General features: G+C 43.6%; 1 protein-coding gene across 3 annotated transcripts in view; it reads right to left on the bottom strand.

The window, feature by feature from the left end:
* Positions 1-4271: 4271 nt before the first annotated feature.
* Positions 4272-12384, bottom strand: part of bcl11ba (BCL11 transcription factor B a) — a 62127-nt gene continuing 54014 nt past the window's right edge. Inside the window, exons 3-5 of one of the 3 annotated variants that reach the window (XM_045717702.1) lie at positions 9719-11614; positions 8489-8558; positions 4272-7663 (exon numbers count right to left, since the gene is read on the bottom strand). In XM_045717702.1, the coding sequence (XP_045573658.1) occupies positions 7645-7663; positions 8489-8558; positions 9719-11614 (1985 nt within the window). In that variant the 3' untranslated portion in view covers positions 4272-7644. Of the gene's footprint in view, positions 11615-12384 lie in introns of all 3 variants that reach the window. The other 2 variants (XM_045717703.1, XM_014194114.2) reach the window with 2 other exon arrangements.

Raw genomic sequence — 12384 nt, 5'->3', positions numbered from 1 at the left:
GCACCCTCTTCCCTCTACAGTGCTTAACTTTTGACCAGGTCCTTTTGGCCAGACACACAATTGTCTCAGTGGGTGTAATTACAAGAGGAGATCAATTGATCTGCTTCTTTGTTTTTCCGATGTGTCTTTATTTCTAAACAATCGGATGATGCTTTTTGTAATACAATTACACTTATACAATGACACAGGTACAATGAAACGTTTCAGCACAGCTGACTCACGATTTCAAACGTTTCAACTTTTGAAATTGAGTCATTTCCTTGTGCCTACTATACCCCGATCTGTGTTCATAATACGTTATTTATTGGACATTGTGAGAGGTGGGTAGGTCGAGTGAACTCAGAATGGGTTGCGTTCAATAGTCACATCTGATCAGCCCCCAACGCAACGGGTCAAATGGCAACGATAATGCACTCCGCATTTCAGGAATTCTCTCAATAAAACGTCTTGTCGTCATTTGCCATGCTTCTGAAACTGTCAGAGAGAACGCGAGAGAGGGAGAGAGAGACAGAGGCACGCACGCACACAGACACACACACACACGCACACACACAGAAGGAAAGAGTGAGTGATACCACTACTGCTTATGGAAATACCCATGAAACAGGCATGCCAATCAATTGGACAAGGACAAGAGTGGTGAATTATAATGTTAATAATTACCACAGAAGTCTGGGGACTCCTCTGATTTGCCATGACACCCTCATTCAAACGCGCTCCACAGAGACAAACTTGTCCTTTTACCATAATTAACTACAGCCCCATCTCCCTCCTTTGTTTCTTTCTTCCTTCACCCTCTCCCCCTTATCCCTGGCCTTCCCTCTAGGTGTCTGACACCGACACCATCTCCCACACCTCCTTTTCTCCGTCTGCTCAATCCCTCGCTCCGTCCCTCCTTTCTTTCTCTCTGTCTCCTCCCCTCATTCTAGTGCCACCAGAGCAGTCCCCCTGTGGGAGGTTTTGTCAGAGAGAATAGCTGTGTTGCTCTTGAAGCCTTAAGACCTTACTGTACCTGTCAACACGGTGACTTTACGTTGACGACCTGCCGGGGCTTTAGTCATTTGAAGTTGCCTTCTAATGAGTGGAGGAGAGAGGGAGAGAGAGAGAGAGAGAGAGAGAGCAAGAGAGAGAGAGAGAGAGAGAAGGGGGAGGCCTGCCCACCATGACAGGCAGGCAGAGAGGAGAGGAGGAAAGCAGAAATAATTCCTCTATACCTTCTCCATAACCCAGGGATGTGTGTGTGTGTGTGTGTGTGTGTGTGTGTGTGTGTGTGTGTGTGTGTGTGTGTGTGTGTGTGTGTGTGTGTGTGTGTGTGTGTGTGTGTGTGTGTGTGTGTGTGTGTGTGTGTGTGTGTGTGTGTGTGTGTGTGTGTGTGTGTGTGTGTGTGTGTGTGTGTGTGTGTGTGTGTGTGTCGGCTGTTTTAATTCCCACAGTAGTTTTCGGTAATGAAAATAACCAGGCAGGTTATTATGAGGGAGATGTTGCTGCTCTGTACTAAGAGACATCCACATCCCACATTTATATGGGGATGTCTATAGTTTAACCCAAGCACACAATTCTTCTTCAGGAAAATCACCCTTTCTAGGTTGACAGTTTTGTCTGGTCTGTGTTTATTGAGCCGCGAACCAGTGTGCCTCAGTCAGTCCACTCTACTGCTAGGATATGTCTGTCTGAAGGGATGGGTTACGTCCAGACAACTCTTCTGTTCTGTTTGTGTCAGTGTGCCTGTCTGCTTCTATCTTTAGTACGGTAAGTAATACTCTTTAGCATTTTAGAGAGGAACAACTTTTAAATCAACGTTTTATTCATAAGTAATTATTGTCTTTCTTTCTCCATTGCACTTCCTGTCTCACATTCCTTCAACCCTCTCTCGCTCGCTCTCTCTCTCTCTCTCTCTCTCTCTCTCTCTCTCTCTCTCTCTCTCTACCAGTGATAATCCCTCCTGTAGGAGACGTCAAAGTGCGGGCCTGTCAGGGATTGGTTTAATTAGCCTTTTGCCTTGAAACTGATGCCAAATCACAACCAGTCGCCTCAACCCAACGCAGTCAGTCAGCCAGTCCCACTCATTCCGCTCTCCCTACACCACTAATTGTGAGGCTACATTTATCAGAAACAGCATGGAAAGGGGCAAATTCAATGAAAATAAGATAGGGAATGAGGAATGTGAAACTCTCATTAGGGCGACTACATGTTAAAGGACCCCATCTCGGTGTATTGATCATGGTCTCTGTGTTTCTAGGTAGTGTGAAACTGTATATATCTGGTATGGTCATGCAAGGTTATGTGATGTGGCAAGTGTTGTGTGGTCAAAGTAACGTGGTTTATGAAGGCAGACCTTTTGATTACCTCCGTTTTAATTAGCTCTTGATGGTTCACTGTCTCTTCTTGAATAGTAATAACGATAGTACAGAACGTTCTTCTTTTTTGTCCGGTGGAGGAGGTGAAGGACTTGCGTAGTAACCTTGTCGATTATGAGTGTGCAATATTTTAATCAATTAAAGAGAGAGTGTGTTGTTATGTTTTGTTTCTATGAGTGTGTGTGTGGAGAGAGAGAGAGAGAGAGAGAGAGAGAGAGAGAGAGAGTGTGTGTGTGTTGTTATGGTTTGTTTCTATGAGTGTGTGTGTGGAGAGAGAGAGAGAGAGAGTTGTTATGGTTTGTTTCTATGAGTGTGTATGTGGAGAGAGTGAGAGAGAGAGCGAGAGAGCGAGAGAGAGAGTGTGTGTGTTGTTATGGTTTGTTTCTATGAGTGTGTGTGTGGAGAGAGTGAGAGTGAGAGTGAGAGAGTTGTTATGGTTTGTTTCTATGAGTGTGTGTGGAGAGAGAGAGAGAGAGAGAGAGAGAGAGAGAGAGAGAGAGAGAGAGAGAGAGAGAGAGAGAGAGAGAGAGAGAGAGAGAGAGAGAGAGAGAGCGAGAGAGAGAGAGAGAGAGAGCGAGAGAGAGAGAGAGATGTTATGGTTTGTTTCTATGAGTGTGTATGTGAGAGTGAGAGAGAGAGAGAGAGAGAGAGAGAGTTGTTATGGTTTGTTTCTATGAGTGTGTGTGTGGAGAGAGTGAGTGAGACATATATACATAATATGACATTTGAAATGTCTTTATTATTTTGGAACTCTTGTAAGTGTAATGCGTACTGTAAATGTTGTATTGTTAATTTCACTTTTGTTTATTATCTATTTCACTTGCTTTGGCAATGTAAACATACATTTCCCATGCCAAAAAAGCCCTTAAATTGAAAATATAATTGAATTCAGAGAGAGAGTGTTGTTATGGTGAGTGTCTATGAATGTGTGCAGAGAGAGAGAGAGAGAGAGAGAGAGAGAGAGAGAGGGAGAGTGTTGTTATGGTGAGTTTATATGAATGTGTCTTGGTATTTGAAGGTGTGTTGATATAAGTGGCATGTAGAGGTATTGATGACGACTCGCTAGAGTCAGTTGCCGAGACGGGAGCTAATTCAAACTCAAGAGCCCTGCTCAGATCAGGCACCCGCAGAGCCAGTCCATCGTTCAGTCAGCTTAGACACCCTCCGTAGGACCCAAAGAGGGAGACTGTATCTATCTCTGTACCCCCCAACATCCAGTTCTCTTCTCAATCCTCTCTCCAACCCCCAACCAGCACCAACAAGCCAGCAGGGTGCAGATCCACTGAGACGGATCAGTGTGTGTCTGCAGTACAGAAAATTTGCCACCCAGGGTGCCTTCATATATAACCAGGTATTTGTGTATGTATATCCAGAAGTGGATTTTAGTGATTTTGATTGAAAATACTAAATCAGCACGATGGTATTTGATTTATTACGATGCACATGGAATTTCAGAAGGTGAGGAGGGAACGTGTAAAGTGTTATTTTGTAAGGGCTGAATTAAAATCTGTATCGCTGAAGTATCGCGGAAGATCCGCATTAAAACGCAAAGGTCATTTCCAGTTGAGCCGGCATACGCAGGATTTACCGTGAATGCAGTCTCTGTGAACGCGGGAACATTGCCTTTACATTTCAATCGAGCTATAACGCAGATCTTCCTCGATACTTCTGCGATACGGATTGAATCCAGTCCCAAATTGAATGTCCGATTTCTTCATTTCAATGTATATATCCATTTCTAAATTGCAGAAGTTGCATTACTTATTAAGAGAGAGAGTGTGCGCGCATGTGTGTGTGTGTGTGTGTGTGTGTGTGCGTGTGTGTGTGCGTGCGTGTGCGTGTGTGCGTTGCATAATGTGGTGAACATACACACTCCTAACGTGTTTCAAATAAACAGAGTAGAGACAGGCCATGTGGTGTCTGAATATCATGTTTACTGTAACGAACCAATGGCATTGGACTCATCAGGCCTGAGAACGACGGAACGCTGTCCTCACCTCAGTGACATCATAGACAACACAGCCAATCGCAGCCTAAAGAATCAGTTCATGTATTTAAATAAATTGACATCACACACAGCAGAACATCCCTACTCAAAGCCTCCAGCCCTCCCCCTGTATGTCCCGATCTGGACATTAATACATATCAAAAATGACAGATTTTTCCATGTCTTCATCCCAACCCTGTATTATTCTTTAAATACAAACATGAAAAACATTTCTAAAAAGGAAATAGTCAAATGATGGAATGTGAAATCTAAAGAGTGAACAGCAGCAAAGCATTATTTCATAATCAGGACCTTCGGACTAACGTCAACTCTTGTCTCTCTGGTAGAGGGGCTATCTGCATAGCCTACTAGACCTGAACCTCTGTGAAGGAAAACTAAATGAACACACCCACAGACAGTGTTCCATGAAGATGTCTTTACACAAAGTGAACACAATCAACAGCATAGCTTAGCTCTGCTTGGTGTTCTGTCTACGGTGCCCAGGGGCGGACAAACAGTGCAGCAAACAGGACATAGCTCTTAGCACATATCAAAGCACCAATATTTGAAAGGAAACATAAACATTTCAAAAGATGATAAAGCACAGATATGGGAGCTCTGTGCTGCTAAACAGTTGGAGAACAGTTCTGTACATCTAAGTGAGCAGGTTTAAAATACCCACCCTGGTTCTGACTGATTGAAAGGTGTCCGTATGATGGTGGTCAGGTACGGTAGCTACTAACGGCCTGTAATTATAGCTTATGGTTTGAGGCGAATGTAGCTTGTAGCTTTGATCGTATCCAGCCTCGGCTGCTCTGTGTACAGTACATGGTTCTGCGAGTCGGATGTGCAGGAGTCGAACTATGGTATCCAGATATATAATGTCCCTGCACTTCATTAGAGACTTTCCTCTGTTTTTCTTCTATGTGTGTGTGTGTGTGTGTGTGTGTGTGTGTGTGTGTGTGTGTGTGTGTGTGTGTGTGTGTGTGTGTGTGTGTGTGTGTGTGTGTGTGTGTGTCTTTTTCTACACGCTATATATGTCCCTTCTCTGACTGAAGGGACAGAGCAGGGACATATCAGAAGCATGGCCACATCAGAAGAGTTAGCATTTACAGGAAACAAAAAGAGACAAAAGAGCAAAACATTTGGAATTGTAACAGTTTTGTATTTGTGCTCTATTCTTCTCATGCTGAGAAACCTGTGGGGAGGCAGGTCAGGTGCCTGTACAACTGACACACAGGTCACAAAGGTCAAGGTTCAAAGGGTAGCTAGATGACCGCAAAGAGGGGAGGTCACTGCCAGTGTCAGTTAGAACACAAACTATAATAAAAATGAAATAAAAATGAAAACAAAACATGTCAGGGTAATCATAGAACAATATGTACAACCAATACAATAGTAAACAAAAACATCTACTTGTGTATTTTTGTTGCTAAAAGGATGTCAAACAACCTTTTATTTCCCTTCTGTACAATAAGATTCATTTCAACAATACAAATTCATCAGGGGTTTTTTTGCACTATTTTATCCTGCCAAATGAAAGAAAATATATCGTGGCAGCCTGTGAGTTGTATCTTGAAGTTGCAATGTTGTCCCCCTCCCCCAAATAAGATAATGACATACAGGTACTTAAAGTACCCCTTTTCACAAAGGATGCACATACAAGTTAAAAAATACAAGCTTCTGTAGAAAGACAGCAAGTGCCTACACATGTATTTCAAACCAGCCATGAAGAATATCCATTCCAGAAGAAGATCAATAGATACAGATCAGGAATGTCAGTATTTTCCTGCAAAGCAATAACAATGTTCCATAGTTTCTACGAGGGAAACTTCCAGAACTTCCATCAGCTGGCCCCATCCCCCCCATCCAAGTGTGTTACAGTTCACTTTTTTTTATTCATTTTTTAAAATTATTATTATTACACCCAAGGCAGAATAAAAGTTACTAAAACTTAAGACTTTTACAGTTACAGTGACAAAAACATTTTAAGAGACCCACAATTTAAATTGGACTGCAAAATAAAATAAAAAAAACAACATTTTTTTCTATTTTTGTAAAATGCCCAGGCATTCTCCAATATTACAAATACTGGTATACTTTTACAGTAAACAAGAAAAATGTAATATATATTCATATACAGTATATTTATATATACTAAAACCCCGTCACCAAAAAACAATATACACATCGCCACTATGGCATTCAGAGAAACTGTATAAGCAAACTTGAGAAAAAAAAATACTTTTTTAAAACACACATACACACAATTATTATTTTACCCTTGTACTTGTTTCAATACTGTAAACGTATTTTAAGACAGAGTGCACTAAATTATTTTTTGTTTTGTTTCTGCAGTTCCTGATTTTTTTGTCCAGTCTCTTCCTTGACTATTGTGTGGCATAACAATCCACTCTGGCCATGTTTCTATCTAGGGACGCAGTCTTGTCCTGAAGTGAAGAATTTGATATATATCTATATATAGGTTTGTGCCTTTATATGTACATATGCATACATATATACACACACAGACACATCAATGTTGTGCTGGGTACTCCTAACCTAAATGCAGCTTTGTTTAATTTTTTAAAAGTAATCTCTGATATTCTATTGACATTTCAGAATCAAATTAGAAACTAAGTTGCCGCATAAATTTGATAGATTGTTTTCATTATGTTCAATTCCTTTGCTTCACAAAAGTGTTGCATTTGTCTTGAGAGACGGTGAATAGGAAGATCAGTATTCAAGGCACACTCATGTCAAATTGAATGGCAGTACAAAAACTGTCCCAATAAATTAATTTTTCATTTTTATAGTGCCAGCATTGGGAAAGCCACGCCTATAGCAATGCTAGCACTTCAATCTCAACTGATTCCAAACTCTAGAACCCGTTACCCAGGCCGAATAAATCCAGTCAAAGTAATTTCTTGCTCAGAAGCCGTATTTTCAATTTTCTTTTTCTTTTTTTGTGTGTAAAAAAAAAAAAAAAGACAAATCATAAAGTGCGGGTCAACTGCAAAGAGCTGTTCATGTTTTTCTATTTCTTCTCAATGACATATTTTTACCTCAATTCTAAAAAAAAAAAAAAAAAAAAAAAAAAAATACTTGGATGTCAAAGGTCAACTTGAGGGGGATCGGAACAGGGGGGTAGGACAGGGGTACATTATTCAAAATAACAGGGAGTGGTGATTTGGGCAAAGGTTGGTGCTTGCTGAAGACCGAAAAATCTTTCCTAAAAAGCTCACTCAGCTGTGCATTCTGTGTGTGTCAGAGTTGCTACTTCTCTCAGAATGCGTTCAACTACACATCACAGGGAGCCCTGAATGAGGAAAGAAAGAAAAAATAGTCTTACTGTTTGGGCACACGCTCAACAGACTTCTACAGACACTGTATGTATCTATAACTGTGCAATTTACTGGTCTGCATATCACTAACTAACTGCCACTGGTTCTGTCTCACAGGGGACTTAACAATATTAACCAGAAGAAAAAGTCAACATCATAAACATTTTGACTATGGCACACTATACAATCAGAGTTTTTACTATACAGTATAAATTCATTTTCAAAACGATTGCTAGATATTTCTAGAAAAAAATGCATAGGGCTGTTTTCAAGTGATATCATAAACATTGTCACTGAATGTAATAGTTATTCATAATAATGTTGAAATCAATTGTATGTCATTCTAATCCGCTATGGCTGTGACCACCACTACCCAGCCCCTTCCTAAACTGAACAATGCAGTAGATGACATATGGACTGATTACCAAAATGATTACCAAGAGTAACATTAAATATGAATGGTGATCAAAACAGAAAAAGAGGACATTTAAAAGACAGCTTCCCTAAAGTATGCGTCTATCGTAATGCAGTTTAAAATGGCTGCCAGGTACTGCACCCTGAGTGAGACTGAAGGTGGTAAGACTCTCTGTAATGCTACTCTGGAGTTTGTAACAGTACTTGGAGTTTTAATAGTTAGCTGGCAGAGGAGTGAGAGGGGAGTGTGTATCAGAGACAAGGGACAGGGGATTGGGGGAGGGTGTAATCTGTGGGCATGGGCAATTGTGTTCAACTCATCCACGGAATGATAATGAGGGGGTGAATGGGAAAATAAAGGAGAGGAAAGAGGCCCTATAGCTCACCCTAAGATCTCCCTGCTCTCTCTCGTTATAAAGCTGCGCAGTTTAGGCCGACGGTTTAGCCATCCTACAACTGTGTGATAAAAGATTCAACAAAAATGAAAAGAAAACATCAGTACTTGCATTGTCATAGCAGGTATGTTGTGCTTAGGATGAGTTATGGTGAGTTTAGGACAGGCTTGTTTAGATGTAAACAGTGTGAGAGAACTGTGAGGGGCTTCTTTAGAAACACATGAGCAGTATCTCTGTTTTTCTAGCGTTGTCTGTCCGGGTTGGTACTAGGTACCACTAAGCAGCTGCCTTTGTGATAATCTGTTTCTTTTTCTTCCCTCTTAATAAATGTATTTACTTGGGAGGAGGCAGGGTTTGTGAACCTCGATGTTCTCTTTAGGTTTACTGTCATAATTGACATTCAGTGCTACATATCTAATTAGATTGACATGTTTAAAGTCTGTTCACGCTACAATGCCAAAGGATTGTTGTCCGCGTACGTATATCCTGTCGTGTATGACAAACAAAAAATTGCTTTCTCAGTTATGCTTTCTAAAAATTAAAAGATTTAATTTGGCTTCTCTTCAAGAAATTACATGTGTAGCTTTAAATATACAATTTCCTATGAGTAGCGGCCTAAAGAGTATTCAAATGTTTTTTTTGTCTGCAGAAAAATCTCAGGATATCCTCTGGGTTGAAAAATAATAAAATAAAATCCCAGCAATTAAAATAAAAAGTAAAACCAATTTAAAATGACTAAATAAAAATGTACCTGCACATGCCAAAATATTACAAAATCCAATAAATACAGAAATTATTGCACAGTTAAAGGCTCCACATATGTCATCATTTAATTCAGCCTCTGACCGACCGTTAAAAAGGATCTTTAGCCAAATGAGGCAGTTTAGATCGGCTTCAATTGGTGCTGTTAATATTTGTTTGTTTGTTTAATTGTTTTTCTCGGGTGGCAGTTTCTCAGGCAAAAACATAAAATTAACCCAAAATTCGATATTTAAGAAAAAGAGTATCCAGCTACCCTTTATTGTATTTTTTTAAAATATATAAGTCAATGTGTGGCGAAAGAGGCAAAATAGGAAAATCTGGCTTAGCTTCTCTCGGCTTGCTCAATTTTGACCTCGTTGGTCATCAAATGTTCCCCGTGCCACTTTTTCATGTGTTTCTCGAGAGTGCTGTACACGCTGAAGGGCATTTGGCAAATGTCACAGCGGTACACTTCCTTACCCATCTGCCCGTGGGTCTTCATGTGGCGGGTGAGCTTGGAGCTCTGGGCGCAGGCGTAGTTGCACAGCTCGCACTTGTAGGGCCTCTCTCCCGTGTGGCTACGCCGGTGCACTGTCAGGTTGCTGCAGTTCTTGAACACCTTGCCGCAGTACTCGCAGGTGTCGCTCCGTCTGCTCTCCTTGGAGCTGGGCCGGCCAGGTCCCGGGCCCCCCAAGTGAGGAGTGCTGCCCCCGCTGGCTGTGCCGCTGCGCCCCGACAGGCCGCCATCCAGGAGGTCCCCAGGAGGCGTGGAGAAACGCAGGCTGCCGTTCTCAGACGAGTGCTCAGAGGAGGTGCCAAAGGGAGATTGTCTGGAGTGGGTAAAGCCCAGGAAAGGGTCTTTGATGAAATGTCGTGAGGCAGCGTATCCGACCAGCCACTGGGAGTAGACGTTCTCGGAGGGGATGAGGGGCGCCGGGGGCATTTCCAGGTCCTTCTCAATCTTGATCCTCTTGTTGGAGGAGTTGGACAAGCAGGGGCTGGTGATGGGAGTGGGTTTGCGGGGAAACAAGCCTGAGAAAGAGTCGCCGGAGCCACAGTTCCTGCCGTTGACCGTGGGTTTCTGGTGGTCCCTTTCCATCTGGTGGTGATGGTGCTCCCTCTCCATCTCTCCCACCACAGAGTCCTCATCCCCAGTGTCCCGCTGCCCGTCGGACCCCCTCTTGGAGAAGAGCATCCGATTTTTACGATTGTCGACTATCAAGTTATTGTACTGCTGTATAGTGCTCAGGCCCACGCTCTCCACCATCTTGCCCAGAGAGAGGGCATTCTTCTCGTCTGATGGCGGCTTGGAGCCGTTCTCACGATTACGGTAGAACTCCATGTTGTCCATGCTGAAGTTTGACTCCGGCCTGCTCTCGTTCTCCGGCTCCTCTTCCTCCTCCTCCTCTTCCTCCTCTTCACCCTCACCCCTGAAGTCTCCATCTCGGTTCTTCATGCCCTCTCCTGTGACGTCGCTGGTGCCCGGCTCTGGTGAGCTGGTGGTGGAGAGCCCGTCGTCAGACCGTCCTGTCATGGAACCAGACTTATGCATGTGTGTCTTCATGTGTCTCTTCAGCTTGCTGGCCTGGGAGCAGGCATGGTCACACAGCTGACACTTATAGGGCTTCTCCCCGGTGTGGCTCCGCCGGTGGACCACCAAGTTGCTCTGGAACTTGAAGGTCTTCCCACAGAACTCGCATGACTTGCTCTTGGCCTGCGTCTGGGGCGGCGTGGTGCTGTTGGGGGGCATGGGCGGCAGGGGCGGAGTGCTGAGAAAGGGCGACTTTGGGCTGGGCTGGAAGGGGTTGGGGTTGAGCAGGCGGTGCATAGGGTTGGCCCGGCTGGGCGACAGAGGAGGGGTGGCCACGTTGTTGTTCCCTGCCAGCTGCCGGAGTCGCCTGGAGAAGTCCATGGACTGGGATTCGATGGCCATCGGCGTTAACCGCATCACCCTCTCGAAGGCACTGGGGTGCTGGGAGATGAGCCCCATTTCTTCGGCACTAAGGCGTTCCAGCCGGTGGGGGTCCAGGTGGTGGCGGGGTGGGGGGCTGACGAAGGGAGGCGTGTTGGGGAGGCCTCCGCGGTTCTCCATGAAGCCTGGTGGGGGCTCTCGGAGCATGGGCCCGGTCATCCTCAGCAGGTGGAAGGGGTTGCTCTCTCCCAGGAAATTGGTGAGGGGGGACTGGGGGATGGAGTCCTGGCCCATGGGGGGCCCGGGGATGGTGATGCGGGGGGTGAGCGATGCGCTGGAGGGGTTGGATTCCAGGTAGATGCGGATGCCGTGGGTGTTCTGGGCGTGCTGTAGAAGGAACCAGGCGCTGGGGAAGTGCTGCTTACACGTGGTGCAGATGTAGCTTGAAGGCTCATCCCTTCCTCCTGCAACACAGGAGAAACACACACCAGAAAGGAAAATGATTAAAACATATTTTACAATTAATTAAATGGCAGTGACTTTACATCTATTTGAGGAATTATATTTAGATTTGTGTATAAAGGTATTTGGAAGTCAGTAAAAATCAAATAAGTGCCACATCCTCATGATGACCTGGCAAGTGACACTTTATTTCCTGAAAGTCCAACATCCTGAAAATGTAAATGCTAACATGCAAAACATTTTGGGACTGTATCAACAGCGGACTAATGGACTAATGTTTTTGAGTGGTGTTTTCCTTTAAATGGATTTGTGGTGAGTGTGTTTGTATTTCAGATGCCGTAGCTCCTTACAATAAGCATCTTTCATATGCATGAGGAGAATAGCATAACAGAGTAAAACAGTTGAAGCACAAGTGGATATCTGATAGCTGTATTCGCAGGACGGAAAGTCACCGCTGAGAAACGTGGCTATCATGTGTTGATTTATACAAAGAGTGGAACTTTGCAGAGAAAGAGCTGTCGGACACACTTTTGTTATCCGCATCATATTTGCCTAATACCTCTAGTAGTGGAAACATCATGTTGTCACATAAATGGGACATACTTATCAGGCTTTTGACAAGTGCATTACCATAGTGACTGTGGATTGGACTGCCGAGGTGGGAACACTGTATCCACCGGTTTAAGTGCTCTTTAATCTCTCCTCCTTACAAATCGCTGAATTATTACACCATGCAAGTGCGTGTGTGCACGTTTTTGTCTCTGTGTGTGTG

This window comes from Salmo salar, chromosome ssa01 (genome assembly GCF_905237065.1).
Source record: "Salmo salar chromosome ssa01, Ssal_v3.1, whole genome shotgun sequence".
Classification (NCBI taxonomy): domain Eukaryota; kingdom Metazoa; phylum Chordata; class Actinopteri; order Salmoniformes; family Salmonidae; genus Salmo; species Salmo salar.
Note: the sequence above shows the minus strand (reverse complement) of the source record. Positions and strands in the feature narration are given on the sequence as shown.